This window comes from Canis lupus, chromosome 3 (genome assembly GCF_011100685.1).
Source record: "Canis lupus familiaris isolate Mischka breed German Shepherd chromosome 3, alternate assembly UU_Cfam_GSD_1.0, whole genome shotgun sequence".
NCBI classification, from domain to species: Eukaryota; Metazoa; Chordata; class Mammalia; order Carnivora; family Canidae; genus Canis; species Canis lupus.
In genome coordinates this window covers 52,702,208-52,725,116 of record NC_049224.1, presented here as the reverse complement: position 1 = coordinate 52,725,116, position 22,909 = coordinate 52,702,208, and the positions used below count along the sequence as shown (strand labels likewise).

The window sequence follows — 22,909 nt, the reverse complement described above, 5'->3', positions numbered from 1 at the left end:
CAGGGTGTGGATGTAGGCAATATTAAAACACACCTTAAAAGTAATATGCTAATGAAACTGCAAAATCACAGTACCTTTTCCCAGAATGCTACCACACCAATGTAAGAAAATTGTTCTTATTTGGGGAGGGGAGTTTCTCTTCCAGACTTTGCCCGTCTTTAATCTTAAAAAAAATTTTTTTTCAAAGATAAGTATTTTATTTATTTATTTTTAAAGATTTATTTATTTATGATAGAGAGAGAGAGGCAGAGACACAGGCAGAGGGAGAAGCAGGCTCCATGCCAGGAGCCTGATGTGGGACTCGATCCTGGGACTCCAGGATTGCACCCTGGGCCGAAGGCAGGCGCCAAACCACTGAGCCACCCAGGGATCCTCTTTTTTTAAAAATTTTTAATCATGGTGGTAAAAAACTCATAAGATTTACCTTAACCATTTTTAAGTATACAGTTCAGTAGTGTTAAGTCTATTTACACTGTTGTGTAATAGATCCCCAGAACTTTTCTATCATGTGAATATGAAAGTCTATACTCATTGAAGTAGGACTTCCCATTTCCCCTATCCTACTATCATAATTTTACATAGTTGCCTTCCTCACTACGTTTTTTCCCCTCATTTTATTATTTTATTATCATTATTTTTAAGTAGGTTCCGTGCCTAGCATGGAGCCCAACACGGGGCTTGAACTCACAACCCTGAGATTGAGACCTGAGCTGAGCTCAAGAGTCAGACACCTAGCCAACTGAACCACCCAGGCCCCACCCCCACTACTTTTAATATATATATTCTGTAATGTTATAGATTTTCTTGATTTTTTTAAAAAATAGAATCTTCCTTGTTTGCCACTGTAATTTGTAGGTCATAATTTACAATTCTCTCTCATGCTGGACAGGTGCTGGTTACCTCTAGCTTGGCCCTACAAGAGTCATACTGTAGTGGCGGCAAAGCCAAGACCACCCTTGAACAGTGTGGCTTCTGGGAGGAGGGATGGTGGAGCCTCTGGACCTGAGAGACCCAAGTGAGAGGGCTCCAGGCTGGCCACTGCTTCCGGGGCAGGGCTGATCTGCAGAGACGTCAGCTTGAGAGTGCAGGCAAAAGAAAACCATCTCTGCACCCCTCTATGCACTGGGGAGTGGGCCCAGAGTCCTTCATTCCAGCCTTGCTAGGCTTTGCAGGGAGGATGGGGCATGAAGCTCAGACAAAGGTAGGGATGGCCACCCACTAACTGCTCTCTGCCTGGTCAGAATGTTTTCCCTTAGGATGTACTTTTACAGGAATGTGATTACTAAGTGAAAGGGGCTGTCCCCCTCATTTTTCTGATAGAAAAAAATTAGCAATAAAAAGTAAACAAATCCCCAAGATACTAAGGGCAAGCCATTTGGTCAGCTTCACAACCCACTGGTGGAGAAGCCAAGCTGTTTCCTAGGTTGGAGTTCTGCCCACAGAGTTTTGTCTAAACTCAGTAGATTTTCCCCTTTTGCTTGGCTCTGATACAAAACTACCGATCGTTAAAACTGTCATACAGCTCTTGCACTATAAACACAGACTTGATGAAGGGACAACTCTATAGAAGGACTTTATGAATGACAGCCCTCGCTCTTGCCATAAATGCATCCATAGTCTGGAGGTTGCCCATTCAAAGCAAAAGAGAGAATACATACACCATTTGCCAGAAAGTGGTGCTTACACACCCATTCAGCTAGGGGCAGGACTATACTTAGGGAGATCTGCTCACTCTCTATTGTCCTCCAAGGGGCCCCTGACCCTCGCCTGGGCCCTGTACCACTGTCCTCTCTACCCTCACCTGCTGCCCAAATCCCTCTCCATTGGCCTTCACTTGACTTAGGATTTCCTTGCACCATATGCCTAGTGGTAATATTTTAAGATAGATAGATAGATAGATAGATAGATAGATAGATAGATAGATTGATAGATAGCTGATAGATTTATTGATTGATTGAGTAATTGATTGAGAGGTTGAGGGGGAGGGGCAGAAGGAAAGGGAGAGAGAGAATTCCAAGCAGACTCCAGGCTGAGTGCATAGCCCATTGTGGGGTGTGACCCCATGACCCTGAGCTCATGACCTGAAATCAAACGTCAGACATTCAACCAACTGAGCCACCCAGATGCCCCACCTGGCATGGTGTGTAATCTATTAGTGATATTTACTCGTTGGTTTGCTGCTTTGCAAACATCATAAGTGCTGTGATGTCCTCATACACAGACTATGTCTCATACCCAAACTGCAATGAAATACTGGTATTTTGATCATAGTATGATTGGCAGATCTGCAATGCAAGATTGTTGAGGGCTTCCTTAGGAATGAAGAATTGATTTTACCTGAAACCAGTCCAAAAAAGCCTCCCTTCCCTTTTCTTTAGGCCCCATGAGGGGCCTGTCTTGTTTGGAGGCTGTGTCCTCATTACCTAGAAGGGTGTCTAGCTGAATGAACCAAATGAATCAAGGGATGAATTAACCTGCAGGTAACCTGCTGGTACCACTTCTTTTCCCTCTCACACTCCTGGCTGGTCACTACTCATTGGATGAATTTATAATCACGAGTCTTCATAAGTAAACTTCAAATGATTAATTCCACCAGAATTAGACTGAGTCTGACCATACACATTTCCAGGACTAGTTAGTAGCTCTCTGTGTGGAGGGAACGATGCTAAGTTCATAAGCAGCAGGTACTTTTTGGGTACCCGTGCGCCCCTTTGAGCGGTTCAGCACAGCATAAATGTGAGCTTCTCTAGCAGCAGCTAGGCTTTGCTAACTACGGCAAGCGGGTGCTGGCTTCTGGGCCTTGGGTGGGCTCTGGCTAGAGGGATGGTGCGCTATCAGGGTGAGAAGCCAGCAGGAGGGGATGGGTCACTGACAAGCGGTTCTCAGGACTCAACTAGGGGAGATTTACCGGTGGAATGGACTCCTGTGTGGCCCCTGCAGAGGCAGCCGGGCCCTCCCTGCTCCACCTCGGCGTAAAGGAAACATGGCTGCCATCGTCCCAGTGCTGAGAAGGCTCATTGCCCTCAAGCCTTGGCAGAAACAAAAGGTGACACTTGTTTAAAGTAAGGCACTGTCCTTCGGTGAGTAGATCTCATTAGGATGTTGAGGGCACCCGAGCCCCAGGCAGCACCTGCACACACAGGGTGATGGGGTCTCCTTGACCAGGCACCACTTCGGTGTGTGGGGCCACAGGATCTGAGCCCTGGCATTATTCTCTGTGCTCCATGGGATAAAGCTGCCTCTTTCTCTCCTCAGTGGACGGGGTTGATGTGACAGTACGTGATTAGAGTCTGAAGAGCTCTGAGGTCACAAAAAGGGGTGGTATACACAGTGCCTCACAGATTCTAGAGTCCCTGTTTCCTAAGTTTGCACAGATTTCCTGCGAACACCTTCATTCACCCAATGCAAGGATCACCTGCTTTTGCCAACAGCAGGTGGCGTTCACGCAAGCAAAATGAAATGCAGATGCTGTCACTTAAGATTTTGTGCTTTGGGGGAAAAAAATGAAAACAAACTTGTCCTGCATCCTCCTACTTATCAAACGCTGTGCTCTCTGAACACAAAGTGTGTGCTCACAGTAATTTTGCAGGTGATAGAAGGCTTGTTGAAAACTGTACCATTTGTCAGGTGTGAGCAGGCAGGTAGGTAGGCCCTTTCAGTGACTAGGCAGGATGGGACTTCGGTTAACTCCAGCTCCATAATGGCTATGAATTGGGAATTGGGTATTTCTAGGCAAGCCAAAATAAAGGGATGTGTCCTTTCATCTGGCTCTCCAGAGCACAGAGGAGGACTGAAGGGGAGGATTCCCAGCAGGAGCATTAGGGGATCAACCTCATCCTGTGACAACAGAGCTGGAGGGGCCCACTCAGGTCCCTAGGCCCAATGACTGCTAAATGTGGCTATGTATCATTAGTTACTTGTGAACTGTGTCCAAATGCAGAGTCCTGGCTCTATACCCCAGATCCTTGAGTCCAAATCAACAAGACTGGGGCCCAAGAAACTGAATTTATTTCTATGATCCCCCAAGTGACTCTTAAGTGAAATAGCAATTCACCGGACTGGTCTCTATGACCCAGTGGCCTAACCTACACTTCTTGACTCACAGTGACTGACAGTAATTACCAGTTCCAGACCATACACGCCTGTCCTGCATACGTGTGTATGCCTCTGTCCCTCACAATGGTGCTGTGAGGTAGGTACTATGTAGTATTACTGCTGTCCCCATTGTGCAGGTGAGGAAAATGAGAACCCAGGCCTCGGCCCTAGAACTCAGGAACGGTTCCTTCAGGGATATGTTTCAAGTCTTCTTTCGGGCACGTTTAAATCCTCCTTTTGGGCCAACTTTATGCCTCGTGGGCAGAGCCTGAATTCTGGGCCTGCATTTGCCCTTTGGATATGCTGGCTTCAAATTCCAGTAATACATATTTGGAAATAACAGGCAGCCTCTATCCCTCAGAAAATGCTGCAAAAGGTTGAAACTATACTATGAGATAGAGGCAAGGCCAAAAGGCAGGAATCATTTATTAACTATAAGGACTGTTGGGCATTAGGTTGGATCAATAAGGGAGACTTTTTAAAACTTTCTTGTGCAATTCTGGATTTCTTCAAGAGATCTTTAATAACTGGTCACATTCATTTGAAATACAAAAGACATTGTGAAGAGGGAGTAAGGGAAAAATGTGAGTGCATTTCAAGAGTCTGGAGAAGGTAGTGTGTGAATGAGTGTGTGTGTGCGCGCACACACGCACATGTGTGGTGACCCTCAAGAGATCTGGGATGAAACATCTCAGAGCAGATGAAAATGCCCTCCTAAGGGCTCATCCTGCAGGGCTCTGTTGGCAGGACACTAGGGGCGAGATAAACCTTTACCAGCCAGGTCGTTTCCCTTGTGGTGACGTCTGGGATGTCGATAGGAGATGGACACTGTGAGGGCACAGATTACGTGTTTCTACAGATCGCTTCCCCATGCCATCTGAGGGTCAACTCTCCTGTAGGCAGGAGGGATCTGGGATCATAAGGCCGAGGTCTCAGATTCTGGCTTGCCAGTCTCTTGTGTTCTTCCAATAAACTCTCGGTTCTACAAAACTCTTAGAGCATTAACAGACTAAGTCACCTCACAGAGACTCTGTAGGGAAACCACAGCTATTATGGGGAAAGCCCTTATTCAGTTACAGATCTGATCCCCAAATACAGCTGTAGATCGGTCTTAAGGAGTCTGGTAAGACAGTGTATGATATGAGAGCAAAACCCACATGCTTCTGCTCAGTCTGGTCTTCACAGATATGTACCGGTGTCCTGGGGCATCCCCCCACACAAGTGCTGACCAAGGGAGGGGACAGGTGGGAGCATGCAGTGGACATCACTCACCTCAGTGCGCTGTACCCCTGGCACACGCTGACACAGCACAGGACCTTATCTTGGTTTGCCTGAGTCTCTCCCAAGTATTTACACACGATGTTACCACCTAGGCTGAAGCCCACAACGACCAGCTGGGTCTGGGGATATGTCTTCTTGATGTAGTTTACCATTGCTCCAAACTCCCAGGTGCAGCCTGTGGGCAGAGAGGTGAGGCCAATCACTGTGGGTGCAACAAAATGACTGAGCTGCAGAGAGCTAGAAGGTTCCTGCCTGAGCGCCAAGTTGCTGACAGACAGGTATGTGTGTGTTTGTGTGTGTGTGTGTGTGTAGGAAAGAGAGAGAGAGAGGGAGAGAGAGAGAGAGAGAGAGAGAGAGGCATATATACACACACTTTGGCGACCTGGAGAAAAGTTTCCAGATGTTCCTCAGGACAAGAGGAGAACCAGCCTTTAGTGGTGCCCATGATGCCACTCATCATGGGCAGATGTGCAATGCTCCCTGAAGGGGGCTTGTGGAAAAGCCTGTCTAGAAGCTCATGGAAATCAAAATAGATATTCAGAGTGTGTGCGAGCATGTCTGTTCACAAAAGCAACAGCAAGACCCTTTGGGATTAGCTTCTTTGGCTGCAAAACAGGATGCTATACCCCTGTGTATGATGACTCATGGTGTTAAGAAAAGTACCAAGTGAATGTTATTTACAGGATCTTGTCAGCGTGGGGGAAGGAAGGAAGGACAAACTTCAGTCTGGAGGGACGGCCAGGACTCTCTACGGGATTAGAATATTAAACTCTTGATGATGTAAGGACAGAGTGCCAAGAGAGGCAGGCTCACTGAGAAGCACACAGAGGAGACCCCTGCGCGGAGAGGGCCTGGTTTGTCCAAGAGAGATGATCTCAGTTGGTCCCACGCGGAAGCCCGCAAAGCCATGTTCTGTTCTCCGTGGCTTTGCTAAGAGGAGGAGGTTAGTGCCGCGCATGGGTGAAGGGGTCTGTCACACCCTTCTAAGACCCAACCCCAGGCTCCTCAGGGAGCCAACTTAAAGCCCAACAGGGAAAGTCAGGGACATTGGCAAGACACATGCACGTGACAGGCCAGCATGAGGAGACTCTGGATTTACAGTCGAAACAGGCCGCTGACCTAGGCAGCGGTTCAGAGGTTTTACCATTCCTCGCGGGGGTTGACCGCTGCTTCTCACACCGGCAAGGCACAGGAGATGCTGCCTTTGGAGCCCTGGGCACGCGCCTTGTATAGCTTCCTTTCATAGAGGGATGCGGCCCACGCCAGACCAGCACAACCCCAGGCAGAGGGGTTCTCAGACTACAGGGGGTATAGGATCACTTGGAGGGGCTGTGAGATAGGGGCAGCCCTGGGCCCCACCCCCAGACCAGCTGTCTGGAGACTCAGTAAGAGGGGGGCCAGGCCCAGGAACCTGCATTAACATTTTTTTTGAATAGGTAAAATCTGCATATGGCCCAAAATTCAAAAAACATTAGAGATGTGGTAACAGGTAATTTCTTATATTCTTTTAAAAAATGTCAGTGGTAGCATACAGATTATTTAATACCTTGTTTTCTTTGTTTTTCTTATTTTAACACTATGTCTTGGAAACCACTATGTAACAATACACAGAAATCTGCCCTATTCTTTTTTTTTTTAAGTCATATCTACTCCCAATGGGAGCTCGAACTCACAACCCCCAGATCAAGAGTCCCACTCCAACCAACTGAGTCAGCCAGGTACCCCCACTCTATTCTTTTTTATTTTTATTTTTATTTGATGAGGCATAATGTAATAGGAAAGTGCATGATGAGTTTATACATGCTTACACCCATATAAACATTGCCCAAACCTTTTAAACTATTGTTTAAATTATTTTGAACAAGTAATTATAGCTTAAGACTTGAAAAGGCCAATCTAGGCTTCTAGATTTTTCTCCCAAAGCAGTGTTCTTCAATCCAACTGCATCGATCTAACAGCACATTAAATCACCTGGGGATCTTGAAAAACAGTAACACTAATGCCTAGGCTGTCCACAGGCCGTCCTCCCAGGCCTGGGAGGTCCTTTACAGGATCTCCAGGTGCCTCCAAAGTACAATCAGGGCCCAGGACCACTCATGTGAGGAGAAAGGACCTCTCCAGCTCCGACAAATACAGAAAAGTGGTTTCTGAAGCATACTCTTGCTCTGTCTCTGGGCCATCCCTTTACAGACTTCCTGTGCCCTTCAGTAAGCAGCCTTCACATGTGGAGGCGCTGCTCTACCTTTTGGAAGCTTCCAAAGTGGGTTGTTGGCCTAGTAGCAGCTTTCCGAATATATCCTCAAAGCCAGGTTTCACTGGGTGTTATTCTGTATGTTGGTAAATTGAACACCAATAAAAAATTAATTTATTTTTTTTAAAAAAAGCCAGGTTTCTACAGCAGGGGTGAGTCCCCACTCTACACCACCAGGCACCTTTTCCAGGTCCACCAAATGCCCAATCTTTAAAGCCTTGAATACAGACAGGTGCTTTCTGGTACTCTTTCTTGTAAAGAGTGAACCAGAAAAGTAGCATCAAGGTTAGATCACTGTATGTTTTAAGCACTAGCAGTGGCCAGTGGTTCTCAAAGTATGGTCCCTGGGCCTGCTGCATCAGCACTGCAGAGCTGTTCAAATGCATGTTCTCATGTTGCACCCCATCTCCTGAATCAGGAACTCTAAGGCTGGGGCCTAAGCAAAGGGTTCAAACACAGATTGCTGGGCCCTACCTCCAGAATTTCTGATTCAGGAGATCTGGTCTGGGTGAGCTAACAATTTGCCTTTCTAACAGGTTCCCAGGCAATGATGTTGTTGCTGGTACAGGGACCACACTTTGAGAACCATTGTCCTAGTTGACAAAAAAAGTGGAGGATATCTTTGATTTTGTTTCTTTTGTCTTTCAAATAGGCAGTTCAAAAAGTTGCTTCATGTCACTCAGACTTAAATGCAAGTTTAAAAGATGATTAGGAATCATTTTCCATTGCCCTTGCTAGAAAAGGTCACCAATGCCCCAGATCAGAAGGGGGTGTGGGTATTTGGGCTACTGGCCTGTCCACTGATGTAGGGAGTGTATGCTGGCACAGCCTTCAGAAGGCAACGTGGTAGCATCTATTAGTGCTGGTCTAAGTACAAATGGCCTAGCAATTCCACTTCTGGGGGCTTTATACTACAGGTGTGCAAAGAGGTATGCACGTAAGTGCAAAGATATGTGAGCAAGAATGTTCACTGCAGCATTGCTGGTCACAGTAAAGGAGTAGAAATTCCCATCAGCAGAAGCCCAGTGAAGTCGCTATGAAAAAGAATGAAGTTGAGACCAAACTGCTGACATGGAGTGCCTCTGATCACCTCATGGATCAGGGTGGGAGATGCCACCATCTCCAGTGTGTGCCTGGGCTTGAAAGGGCTTATAGCACAATCTATCTGACTGAATATTCACTAAAAAGCCACAGCAGATACTGACCTCCTGGAGAGGAGAATTGGGGATTGAGGGTGGGAGGGAGACACAGCTTGACTCATGGTATATAGACTTTTGCACCGCTGGAATAGTTTTACTATGTACATACACTAGTTTTTCTTTTTAAAAGATTTTATTTATTTATTCATGAGACACACACAGAGAAAGAGAGAGAGAGAGAGGCAGAGACACAGGTAGAGGGAGAAGCAGGCTCCCTGCAAGGGGCCTGATGCGGGACTCAATCTCAGAACCTCGGGATCAGGACCTGAGTCAAAGGCAGATGCTCAACTGCTGAGCCACCCAGGTGCCCCTGTTTTTCAACAAAAATCCAGCTAGTTAAAAAAAACAATGAAAATAAAGAATAAAAAACAATAGTTTAAATCCCTTTAGACCAGTTTAACCTAGGTTTCAGACACTCAGCACATCCCTCACACTGGAGCAGAGGTTTGTGCTGCTTGCAATGGGAACATCATTTGCCTACATAAGAAATGGGACTTATTTTAAATTGTTACTAAAATCTTTACTTTTCCACCATTTTCTTGGGGTTCTACCTAATTTCGTTTATCCCTTGACTACCTACAACCCTATGTTTTGTTCTAATATGAAGGAACCTCTATTAGGTGGTATACTCTTTATGGCAAAGATGCTCCTGGTCTTGTTTCTCACTGTATCCGTGGGCCAGCCACTGGGTGGCCACTCAGTCAGTATGACCTAAATGAATGGATGAAAGCCAGCGTGCACTGTGCCCCAGGCCCTGTCCTGGGAATACCAACACAGCAGAGGAAGTAGATCCGAAGGGATGAAGTGACTTGCCTGACCTCACAAAGTGAGCCAACGGGAGCGCTGGACTTTGGACCTACATCTAACCCCAAATCCCAAGTCCTTTGCCTCATAGCACAAACCCACAAAAGTAACAGTACTGCAGGGATTTATTTTTTCATTATTAAAAGTCTTTGTTTTTTCATCATCTGATTCCTTTTAGACTTGTCTTTTTTTTAATAGTATTTTTAAAAGTTTTTTAAAAAAAGTTTTACTTATTTATGCAATCTCTACACCCAATGTGGGGCTTGAACTCACGACCCCGAGATCAAGAGTCACATGCTCCACTGACTGAGCCAGCCAGGCACCCCAGGACCTGTCTATCTTTATTCGGCTTTGAGACTACTTGAGACCTAGAGCAGATGTTCAGATGTCACTGTGGCAGTTACAAAACTCAGATTTGCTACACTACCGAGGAGCAATTATAGCTAATCGCATAGGCACCTGGGGAGCCTCAATTTAATTAAATCCAAATACACCTGATCTGGATAAAGGGCCAGCCTCGCCTACTGCTGGACAAGCTGTTGGTTGTTGTGTGAAGAGCTGCCATCTCTCCCAGGCAAGGGCACAGTGTTCTCAGCTCTAGGATATGTCTTCTACTAGGTGCTGGGTCCTTCTGGGATTTCCACCTGATGACAGTTTACCAAATGCCCTCAGTGACTGAGAGCTGCTCCCTGAACTGTTCTACTAAAAGCTACAGGGACCTGTTCTTTCATACTAGAAGGATTTTAATGAGGCTCTGTGTGTTTAATCCTTATGGGATTAGCACCGGTAATAAGATTTGGGTATCTAATCTTGCTGCAGCTTTTAAAGGCAAGATGAAACATAAGACACTAACCTGGCTTTGGAGAGGTGAATACCACAGGGCCATCTTGGAAAGGGAACCTGCTGAGAACAGGAAAGAGCTTTTCTTCAACCTCACACCCCTAAAGAAAGACAAAGCTAAGGCTACCTGAAAACTACTCTCACAAAAGCCATTTCCAAGAGGCACTAACGTGACTAAGTATGCTCAAATATGGGGATGCAGAAACTTGGTGCTCCTTTTGGATGGAGACTGAGTCATCTCCACGTTCCCCACCATGCCAGGCCTGGGCTAGAACGTGGTGGGTGTGCCACACGTTAGCTGTGTAAAGAGGTTTGAATCATGTAGCACGAAAGCACACATCACTGGCCAGCGTGACTGTGATGACTGTATTGGAGACAGGAAAGGCGTACCTAAATATCTTTCCCCCTGAGAGTAATCCAAGAGAATGACCTGGACAGGCTAACAACATGGCTCCTGGCAGGCATCTGGGGGCCAGCAGCCCCTGTCGTTTCTCAGAGCTGTGATAGCCACTGCACAGCTACAGAAACAAAATGAGAGGAAAACAGCTACAGAAATAAAATGAGAGCCCCCTTTGTGCAGCAGATGAGCTGGTCTTGTCCTTATCTCTGAAACAGATTTTCACAAAGGAAAGCTTTTAGCTTTGTTTGCCCAGGTACCAAATACCTAAACCTGCCTTCTTTGGGCTGAAAGGTAAGCATCCAGGTCTGATCCCAGAAGCCAGAACCTGTCATTGCTTCTCCACAATTCTACTCTGGATATTTACTGCCCCCATCACATTCCCTAATGCTGGCCGCTTGGCACCATCTTGATATGCAGTGACTCCCAGCATGTGATCTCACCAGATGGTTTACCAAGATGCTTGAGCTTCTGCAAATTCACCACCTTCACAGTCATGTTCTCTCTCTCTCCACCCATCTCCTCCTTCCCCCTATCTTCCCACCGTGTCCTCCTGCCATTGTAACACTCAACTGTTGTAGAGGCCATGCGACTCGTGGTTGTCAATCTGGAATCATGAATACAATTCAAAATTGAGTCTGCATCAATCAAAATGCTACGAGAATCTTATAGAAACATCTATGCTCATGACCTAACCAAAGATCTTCAGGTAGATTGAGCAGTAAAAACAAAACAGAAGTTCCTTAAAAATCACTGTTTGTACCCCCTTATGGCAAAATGTCTTGGATCCTGGGTGATCTCTACAGCATGCCAAGCAGGGTGGTCTTACATTCTAGTTTGCCTGGGAGATTCCTGGAGTTTGTCATTCTGATGCAGTCATTACTAAGGGCCTCTTTCACACTCAAAAGTAATCCTGTTGGGATGCTAAATTATGGGGTCCCCCCAGGTACAGGCTCTCCCACTCTTCTAAGACTGAAATGCCACCTTCTAAGCAAGGCAAGGCAAAGTTTTCTGGCTTTCCCTTGTGGTTCCAAAAGATAGTTTAAAAAACAAAAATTTCAAAAAAAAAAAAAAAAAACAAAAATTTCCAGTATTTTTTTTAAATTTTTATTTATTTATGATAGTCTCACAGAGAGAGAGAGAGAGAGAGAGAGAGAGAGAGAGGCAGAGACACAGGTAGAGGGAGAAGCAGGCTCCATGCACCGGGAGCCCGATGTGGGATTCGATCCCGGGTCTCCAGGATCGCGCCCTGGGCCAAAGGCAGGCGCCAAACCGCTGCGCCACCCAGGGATCCCAAATTTCCAGTATTAAACTCAGTTGGACATTATAGAACTTCTCTATGCAACAGAAGACAGTGCTGGGATCCCAGACACCTCCTCTCTGGTGCCAGATATTCAAATGTTTTGAAAGAAGGGAAGGGCCCACTTCTGTGTGTAAATTCACAAGGGAGGCAATTTAAATCTTTTGGGACAGCATTCAATGCCACAATACCCGTAGCTCGGTGTTTGGTCAGAGATGACTACTAAGTTCTCAGGAGGCCTGTGATCCTAAGGACTTGGTCACCTTGTGGGGGCCAATTCCAGGCTGTTTTTATTCCTTTCATCTGATATAGAACTGACTTTAAAAATCTTCAATTTTCTCTCTTACAGTCAAGATCAGACTCATGGTCTCTTTGTCACTTGGCTCAATTTCAAGAAAAACAGAGGTCAGAACAACCACAGCTGGGTGATTCTGGTTTTCAGTTCTTTCCTTGGGTGATGGACTTGATGCCACTGTACTTTGCTCTGAACATGAATCCTGGAAGATTGGGAGAAGGCATTGAGCCAAAGACACAAAGATGAAACAAAATGCTTCCTTAATTTACTGGTCTCCTGCGTCACCACTTGACAAAACTACTTATATTCCAAACAGTGTCTGCATTAAAAAATCAATTCAGTCAATAAAGAGGAAGCCATCATGTCCACTGCTATAGTGATTCAATTAAAGATTAGGCTTTTTAGAATAAACACACTTCAAAAAAAAATCTTCAAGACTCCTATATCTTCTATCATTTTTAAGTGTTATTTATTGACTCATCCATGACAAGGTTGGGTACTTGGTCTGATCCAGTACAGTACTCAAGCTCAATAAGAAATTTAAAAGACTTACACATTTCACTCTTGTGGGTTCCACTTGTCATCCTAACAGTTTCACATTTTATTTATGGTCAGATCAGTTAATGTCATTCAATTTAATTTAATTCATTTAATCTGTCACAAAATAAATATTTAATATTTTCTAGCTTAAAAAATATATGAAAAAAAATATGAACTATAGAGGCACTTCAATTGGTTAAGTGTCTGACTCTTAATTTTGGCTTAGGTCATGATCTCAGGGTCATGAGATCGAGCCCAGCCTTGGGCTTTGTGCTAGGCGTGGAACCTATTTAAGATTCTCTCTCCCTCTTCTTCTGTTCCGTAACCCCTACCCCTCACTACTACTTGCACTCTCTCTCTCAAAAAAAAAAAAAAAAAAAAAAAAAAATATATATATATATATATATATATATATATGAATTACACTGCAGCAAGTGGAATTTTTTTAAGAATGAAAAGAATTTTTAGAAGGCTAAAATACAGCAAAAAGAGCAGGTACTACAATAAAAATGACTTGCCCACAGTGACTGTGAGAGCTGACTGTGCCCTCAGAAGCCAGTAGTGTTGAGCTGGAGGTGTGTGACCCCAGCCCTGGGGCCCAGTGCACTGTGCAGGGCCAGTTCTGCAGGCCATGAAGTCAGAAAGAACAGACTGTATCTTTCGAGGTCACCACCAGGGCCAGGCTGTCTCTGTACAGTCATAACTTATAGCATACTCAAGACAGGATTCTCTGCTTAGCAAGCACAGCTTCTCAATGAATCCTTGCAAAAGTTCACATGCAGTTAACTGCATGAGGCTGAGGCAGAGGTGAGATCATTTGGCTGCTCAAGTCACCTTTCACCTGTTCTCCCTAGGTTGGTTCTCAGAAAACAAGAGTGGAAAACATAAAGACAAAAGTCACTGCCATTTACTGCCAATTGCTGGACTCCATGCTACACACTTTTGTTTATATTAATACTTTCTCGACAACGTTGGTGAACTAGGTGTTCAAACCCCCATCTGTTGGACTCGAAAACCTAGGCTCTTTCCTTATGCAGGCATTTCCTAAGCATCTCTCTCTAAGTGACATACCACCTGTAGGAGATGAACGTGAAAAATTACATACAAAATTGAGGGATCCCTGGGTGGCGCAGCAGTTTGGAGCCTGCCTTTGGCCCAGGGCGCGATCCTGGAGACCCGGGATCGAATCCCACGTCGGGCTCCGGGTGCATGGAGCCTGCTTCTCCCTCTGCCTGTGTCTCTGCCTCTCTCTCTCTCTCTGTGTGACTATCATAAATAAATAAAAATTAAAAATAATAACAAACAAACAAACAAAAAAACCAAAATTGAAAACCAAGATCTGGTCCCTGTCCTTGAAAAAGACAATGCCTGGTCAACGTTCTTTTTAGACAGACTCAGCCAAGAAGCTCAGACTGATTCTGACTGTGCCAGGAGGAGCAGCTCCTTACTAGCCTGGTAGCTTCAGGATGGCAGGCACTCTACACGCTTCCTGTTTTCCCCACATGGGGGGTGCTGGCTCCACAAATGTCTCTGGGATGCTCGATGAACAAAAGAGCACCAGACCCATTGTTGTGGCTCTGAGAAGCTCCTGGATGCACTTTTGCCTTAAACCTAAAATGTGTCTGGGTGGGAACAATCTCCTTGCTCGTGAAATGTATGGGCAGGATGCAGTCTCTCACACAGAGAAGGGATGTAGGCCATTGTTCAAAAGCATGAGCTTCAGGGCTAGACTGTCTGGGTTGGAAATCTGGACCACTCACTCATCAGCCTTGTGGAGCAAGTTATGCAACCTCACTGGGCCTCAGGTTCCTGGTCTGTTGAAGGGAGGATGTCTCATTTAATACATCCTATCAAGTACTCAGCACAGTGTCTGCCACACAACAAATGCTATGTAAGTGATACTATTAATGTAAACAGTAATAATGATCACCGCCACTACAGTGGGGGAAAAGTCTTTTTTTAATGCTTAGCCATCTCCCTGCTCCTGTGTAGTCCTCAGGAACAATATCCTGCATAGGAAGCATGCACCACCACAGAGCTGGTGCTAATTGGGGTTGAGAACCATACGATCCGAATGCTGGTTCTGTCACGTACTAGTTGGGTGACCCCAGGCAAGCCTGTGGCATGAGGACACTAGCACCTACCTCTGGATGTCAGTGAGGATCGGGCTAAGTAGAGTATGCACATGCTTGGTGCGCCCTGGCATTCGTCAGTGTGAAATAAATGGGAACTGCTGTCATGCAGGATTTTCCTTAATGACTTCATCCTTCAAAGGCAGCATGAAGGACTCTTAAGTCACAAGAATGCGTAAGTATCCATTTAGGAAATTCTTCTGTTTGAGAGAGATCTGTTTTTAACAATTTCTAATTACACCAGCAAAGATGTCCAATGGCGAGGGATTGGTGCCTATGCGGTCTGGAACAGTCTAAGTGGGGCAAGGTCTTTTACAATGTTCTCAGATCTAAGGTGGGTGTATAACAGGAAAAGAAGAATGGAAGGCTTCTTGTTCACACCCTGTTTAGTTTTCCTCTGGTCAAGATCAGTCTCAAAAGGCCCAAAAGGGGTATTCACGGTGACTTGATGGCCTGCCATCTGCTCAAGAGCAGTGCAGCTTGCACAAGGGAAGGCTCTCGTGTTTGAGATGTGGTTTGCCAAATCACTTTACAAACGATCATTTCACATCTCTCACCTCAGTCCTCAGTCAGCCCTGGCAGAGTGAGCATTTTCTAGAGGATGAGCAGGATTCGGGGCATGGGGAGCCACACCAGGGAGCATGAAGACTGCTGGCTCCCATGGAATAGAGTCGGGGAGACACGGGATTAGAGAATGATTAAGGGGTGAGGGCAGGGGACAAAGACTCTCCGAGAAGGTGACATCTTAGCCGAGACCCAAACGACAAGATGCAGCTAAGTGAAGACCAGAGAAGGGCTGTCCATACAGAGCTCAGGCCAGTGCCTGGTGTCGGCATACACTCTGCAGCATGTCCTGGGAACCAGAGCCCCCACAATGTCTCATCCGGTCCTCCCTCATGGACGAGGCTGACTTGGTTGAGGGATCTATGAAAAGTGCAGGGAAGGAGATTTAAAAAAGGCTTAAGATGGCTCTGCTTTCTTTTTCCTTTTCTATTGAAAAGTAGAGGAAGGGAAGAAAGAGGGAGGGACAGTAACACTAAAAAAATAAGTAAGAGGCTCAAGAAACCTACCATCCAACAGCAATGTATGGAACTGATTTTGATCCTGAACCAAGTAATTACAAAAGAAAAAAACAAAGAAGTCAGCTGGAGAAACAGAACTGCTATTAAGGAATGCTGGTGTCTTAGGTGTGATGGTGGTGTTGTGCTTATGTTATTTTATGAGTTTAACTGTGTCCACCACAAATTCATCTGTTGAAGTCCTAGCCCCGCTGACTCAGAATATGACTGTATTTGGAGAAAGGGGCTTTAAAGAAATAATTAAGTTGAAACAGGGTCAGTTGGGTTGAGCCCTAATTCAGCCTGACTGGTGTCTTTATAAGAGGAGACCAGGACACAGATAGAGGGAGATACACACACATGGGCATATAAGACAAGGAGGAGACGGCCACCTACAAGCCCAGGAGGGAAGCTCAGAGAAAACCAAGCCTGCCCACACCTTGACCTTGAACTCCCAGCCTCCAGTGCTGTGACAAGACAAACGTCTGTAGTTTAGGCCACCCAGACGGTGATATTTTGTTAGAGCTCCTAGCAAATTAAAACAGTTTACAAAGAGTCCGCGTCGCTTAGCATCCTACACTAAAATAGTCGCAGATGGAAGGAAGGGCTCTCTAGGACGAGCTCCAAAATAATCTCTGAAAAGGAAGGAAAGGGCAGGAAGGGGGTTATGGATGAAATGAGACTGGCTATAAGTGGAGTAACCGTTGATGCTGAGTGGTGCGCACACAGGGGTTTGTTTGGGCTCATTTTACTGTTCTCCCCACTTTTGTATTTTGAACATTTTCTCTAACAGAAAGGTTTTTTTAAAAACTGCAGGGGAAACATATCTTCTAGAACATAGAAGATCCGCCTTTCTGGACAAATACAGGAATACAGCAAACTATAGGAATTCTCTTCTAAAATTCTGATGGAACAAACAGTAACAACAATAAATGAAAGGAAGCAGTTAACTGACTGCAAACCTGTGGGGCTGAGCTCTCCCTAGAAGGGCTGACTTGGCCCAGTGGGTTCTCCTCGTTGGGAGTCAGCTCACCAGCCTAGACATACCATGCTCTTAAGAGGCAGCTGTGCATGCCGACCACCCCCAGAGCCCACTCCCTTCTGTTTATGAGCTCCAACCCCTGGGACCCTGAGGACCCAGTTCAAATACTGTTTCCAGAACAATCCTACCACAATACCACTGCTTGCCTACGGAGACATGCTGGTTTCCCTTCGCTGCCACCTCACCCACCCCACTGTGGTGTGATTATTTACTGAAGGAACATATTTATCTGGGCCACAGAGAGCATGGCTCATCCCTTGCTCAGATCTGCAAGTATCTGGATAGGAACAGATCTGCAAGTATCTGGATAAGAATAAACCGAACATTTAGTGAACAGCTACTATATGGTAGGCGCTCAGCTGCTTGCTAAGTCCTTAGTAACCCATGTTTAAGTGTAAAATTGTAAACCCCCATTTGGGGCTGTTGAGGAATCTGGCACGTTAAGTAAGCTGTTCAAGGCTAAACCACCAGTCAGCAGCAAGGCCAGGGTCCTGTCTCTGTGACCTTGTGCCACACTGAGCCTACTCTTCTTTTCTCCTCACCCAATTTCCCTGGCGTGTGCGCAGATGTCTCCCAATCTACTGTCCCTTCCCCCTGGGGTCCCTAGCACAGCATTCCCAGGGTGGGGACCTGGGCCACACACACACAGAGCTTCTCCCAGCTCTGAGATGGGAGCCAGCCCCAGGCTCTCCTCTTAGCTCTCCTGCTCCCTGGCTCTCTGCCTTGCCCGATGATTTAACCTCTCTGTGCCTCTGTGTGCCTTTTCATCACAATTTCACTAAGTGTCTCGCTGGTTGCTGTGGAGATTAAAGGGATTATGTCTGCACGAGACATCAGCTTTGGTTCAGGCACACATTAAGTGCCCTCACTGGCATTTCTTGTCTTGTTTTTGGTATATCGTGCTATTAGAGAGCCCTCCCAAGTCTGTCTCTGTCTCAGGTCCTAAGGCCAAGCCATGTCTCCCCATCTTCAACTTGTATAGATGGATTTTTATATCCAAGTTCAGGACCTTATAATCATTCCCCACATTGTTTTCATTTTTGTAAGATTCTGCCCATGTCTGCCTTTTGGACGTAATCCTGTCTCCCACATACTCACAATGTGCCTGACTTATCTGTAAATCTGGATCTTCACCTATATCTTCGGGCCACTCACCAAACTGTTGAACAGAAGAGTCTGTAACATGGTGTCTTTAGTTGTGGGAGTGAGTGCAGAGAAGCAGCAGGGCGCGAGGCAGCCAGGCTGGCACGGAGCAGGTACCCCCGCTCATGATTCCCTATCTGTGCCCTACACATCACCAGTAGCAGCATACACCGGAACAACCTTGCTGGAGTACAATGTGACAATATGTACAAATATGCATCCAGAATGTTGCCTTTGAAATTCTAGCCCTGGAAATTCAGCCCAAAGTAGTCATTAAAGAGAAAAACAAATTCTATGCAGAAGATATTTATAGCATCATTATTTGGAATGCTGAAAAACTCTAAATAAGCTAAATGGACTCCAAAGAGGAATGGTTAGATAAATTATAATGGGGGAATAACAGCAATGTGGCTCTTAAAAAGATTAAATGTAACAACTATGCACCTTTATGCTAGTGAATATAAGATTATTTAAATTAAGCCATCACAGATATACATACTATGACTGCATCTAAATAAAAACTACATACACACAGATAAAATAATGGGAAAATAAACAAATAGAAAATTATAGTTATGGTGAGATTATAGATGCGATTTTCAGTTGTTTCCCATTAAAACTCATAATAATTTATCTGGTTATAAACAACCCAATGTTTGTGCATACTTACATATTTTATGTGTTTGTTATTTATGTGTGCATGTATAATATGAAGGGAAACTTAAATAAGAATCAAGAACCGGCAGTCCAGAAGACAGAGCTAATGCAGGACTTCAATAAAGGCAAGAAGCATTTGTCTCAATTATGAGATCCAATTCCTCTCTTGAAGGAACTTGAAATCCTATGAGTTGTCGATGTGCCAGAATCCCTTCCCACAGACATGCACGTGCCTCCTCACGACCCTTGCTGGCCAGTCACAAGAGTTCTGAGGATGGTGCAGTGTGATACAGGGCACTGGCTATGGGGCTCCTGGTCCTGCTCTGACACCTCCCTACCTGCAGGGGGCGGTGGGGAAGACCCGCCCCTGTTACTTGCACTCTGTCTCTTGGAGGCATGATGAGCTGGGCATGGCTCAGGTACCCATCTGAAAGGCTGATGGGAAGTATGGCATCATAAATCCCAGTACCCACTGGCTGATGGTATAACCATGTGCCCCACTGCCTCCCTACATGGGCATAAATTCTGAACCCAGAAAGGGAAAGCAGAACAGAAGTAACAGCATGCTTGTACTGAAGACAACAATAAGGGGGATTCCACTTGGCCATGCCTGTACTTACCATACGTGAACATGCGCGGTGAGGTCAGCTCAATGTTGGGCAAGGCGCCCAGGTGGTTGAGCACGGCGCACCGGTAGCCATTTTTCTGGGCGTAGTCGACAAAGGTGCGGATGTATTGCTTCTCACTGTGATTGGCAATGCCAGGGCAGATGACCATGGTAATGTCATCTACAGGGTGAAGAAAGAGATCCCAACATATCCAATGAATAGTGAAGATAAAGGGCCACAATTATACATCACTGGCGGAGAAAACAGTAGGAGGGAACCTGACATGCATCTTTTCACTCAATTCTCTGGGGAAGAGCATCTTTCCCTTCCAGATGGAGTTGTCTGGATCAGTGGTTCTCAAACTATTTATAGTGAAGGGTCAGTTTTTAAAATATCTGATCGTGCACAGCTAATTTTGAAAAATATGATAAAAATTACTAGAAAGATGAAATGAAAACAATTTAAATCTCAATTTTTTTATTATTAGATTCAGCAGGTTTAAAATTACCACTGTACAAGTTTCCAAACCTTACTCCTAATTTCTGTATGAATGATGGAATGAACAAATAGAAAAATGAAAAGTAGTGTCTACACAGGCTTCTTTGATCAAGGAATTTCACTTCCAGGTATTTGTCTACAGATACACCTGTACACATACAGAACAAGATGTGTACAGTAGAGGTGATAATGGCAAAAGAATGAACACATGCTAAATGCCCAGAAACAGGGGTCTGGTTAAATAAATGATTGCACATCCAAGTGATGAAATGTTATGTAGCCCTTAAAAATAATGAGAGACATCTTTGCATATACTGACTGATAGGGCAAGCTCTCTAACATGTATTAAGTGGAAGAAAAGCAAGGTGCAGAAAAGGGTTATGATATACTGCCATTTGCAGGGAGGGGAAAAGATATCTATATTTAGAAATGCATCCACTAGCTCCAGAATAATACATGAGAAACCGAACAGTGGATACCATGGGGGAGGTGCTTGGGTGGGGAGTAGGAGTAGAAGAAAGACTTAGACTTTCTCTGTGTATCTTAAAGGTAACTTTTGAATTTTCTATCATGACCATGAACTACCTTCCAAGGGAGTGGCAGGTGTCATGAAGAGCTAAAGCAGGAAGGTGTGATGGATTTACTGGGAAGAGAACACTAGTGAATGGAGGCAAGGGCCATCCCTTTGAGGAGGTGACATCTGAGTTGAGACCCGAATGACAAGAAGGAGGCAGCCATGGGGATGAGTGTTCTAGGCAAAGGGAACATCAACTTAAACCTTTGTCATTAGCTAATTGGCAGTGCTGATTACTGTGAAGAACTGAAAGGTGCAAGAGGTTTACTGGAATTCCTCCCAAGTAGTTACCAAGCTCCTGTAAAAACCAAAGTGCCTTGGGGCACCTGGGTGGCTGAGTCAGTTGTCGTCAGACTCTTGATTTTGGCTCAGGTCATGATCTCAGGGTCGTGAGATCACGCTCCTCATTGCGCTCCATGCTCAGTGGGGAGTCTGCTTGAGATTCTCTCTCTCTCTCTCTTTCCCTTTGCCTTTCCCACCCTACTTGTGCATGCATGCATGCTCTCTCTCTGAATAAATAAATAAATAAAATCTTAAAAATAAAACCCCGAATCCCCCCAAACCTTGGTGCTTTGCATACTACAGAACTGAAAAGACATGTCCTCCTCTTATAAGAGCAGCAGAGGCAGCTGCCATCCTAACTCTACTTCCTCACTGCAAAGCTCTTTATAACAGGTGCTCACTATATAGAATGGACAGAGCAATGCCAAATTCCAGCAGCAACAGTAATCAGAGTGGTTTCTGACAGACAGGTATCCCAAACCCCTGCATAAATGGGCCCAAATGTGTCTTTTCATCCATGGAATGTATGCAGAGGGTACCTGAGAGCCTCCACCATCTGCTATTACCAACAAACAAGATTGGCCTATCCCGAATTTCTGAGCTTTATCTTCTTTATCAGTAGAGTCAGGATAATAAGGCATCAACCTCTCAGGGTTGCTATAAGGCTTAACTGGGATAATAGTATCTACAAAGCACTTAGAAGAGTCTGGCTTCTATTGCTGTCATCAAAGCAGAGGCCTGGTCCTGCAGGACCTGGGCTCCACATTCTCCCTCATCCCCTCACACCAAGCTTCTGTATGTCATGGGAGGACTAACTACATTCAGCAATGCTGTCTGAGGGGCCCTATGTAGTGACTGGCAAGCACATAATGGTGTGAATCCTTGCGGGCTGTCCCTGAATGATGTACCTCAGGAGGCTTCCTACCAGCCCCTGGGTGTGATGCTGAGCCAGTGACAGGAGCATGTACACTGTGCTCCCTCACTGACCAATGGGCCACATTGTAGACCTAGAGTAGCTTACCTCCAACACAGTGCTCGGCCAAGGGTTCAAAGAGGTCAAAGGTTGAAGTGGCTCCGTCGGACATGGTGATGAACTTGCGGTGCCCGTACGGGTGTGGTGACCTCACCCTTCCCATCTTCCCATACAAGGCTGTTTGGATGTGTCCACTTTTCCCCCAGATCAATGGTGGAATGTATCTAAGAGAGGAGGAGAGGAAAGGTCAATTCTCCCACACTCCTTGAACAACACATGGAAAAATTTTTGAGCCAAAATCTTTCAACCTATTTGAGTTTTTTTCCTGACAAGTTTTGCATACTAAAGTATAAATATGGGATTTTCTTTACCTTACATTCATGCCATGATTTACCTCCTTTCCCCATTTACTAATACACCCCGTATCAGACTAGCCTTAGAAATCATCAGGACATGCTTATTCAGGCAGGATTTCAAATTTACAGTGTTAAGCAATTCAATATGGGTTGTTGCTGTAATGTAGATTAAAAAGAAAGCAAGTTATACATTTTGACCACATGCTACTTGACGGGGTTAGCCTCATTATCAAATGAGCTAATGTATATAAAACAGCTATCACGCTGCCTACACTCACTAAATGTTCACTTTTTTGCCTTCCTCTAACAAGACAGGCCCCAGCCACAGTGGTCACCATGTTAACCAAACCACCTGCTCTCCATTACACTGGGAAGGGCAGCAAGCTTTCCCAAGAGCCTGTAGGTGCCTTGTGTGTGTGTTATGAGGTGCTGTGTACCCTCTGGAGAATGTCCTGGAAGGGAAGCAGTGTAAATATTTGTTGGGTTAGATGAAGGATAAAGGCTTGTCTAGTTTAAGCAAGTCATGACACCACCCTGACAACTGTCCTTCATGAACACACGGAGTGACGCTGGTTCCTGGGAGT

The 22,909-nt window shown here is 45.3% G+C and overlaps 1 protein-coding gene across 2 annotated transcripts in view; it reads right to left on the bottom strand.

Moving 5' to 3' along the window:
* The window catches only part of ABHD2 (abhydrolase domain containing 2, acylglycerol lipase), a 103,534-nt gene that overhangs the window by 20,800 nt on the left and 59,825 nt on the right, over positions 1-22,909 (bottom strand). For both annotated transcript variants that reach the window (XM_038532813.1, XM_038532814.1), the window contains exons 4-6: positions 22,018-22,193; positions 19,655-19,822; positions 5,368-5,551 (exon numbers count right to left, since the gene is read on the bottom strand). In XM_038532813.1, coding sequence (XP_038388741.1) covers positions 5,368-5,551; positions 19,655-19,822; positions 22,018-22,193 — 528 coding nt within the window. The remainder of the gene's footprint in view (positions 1-5,367; positions 5,552-19,654; positions 19,823-22,017; positions 22,194-22,909) is intronic.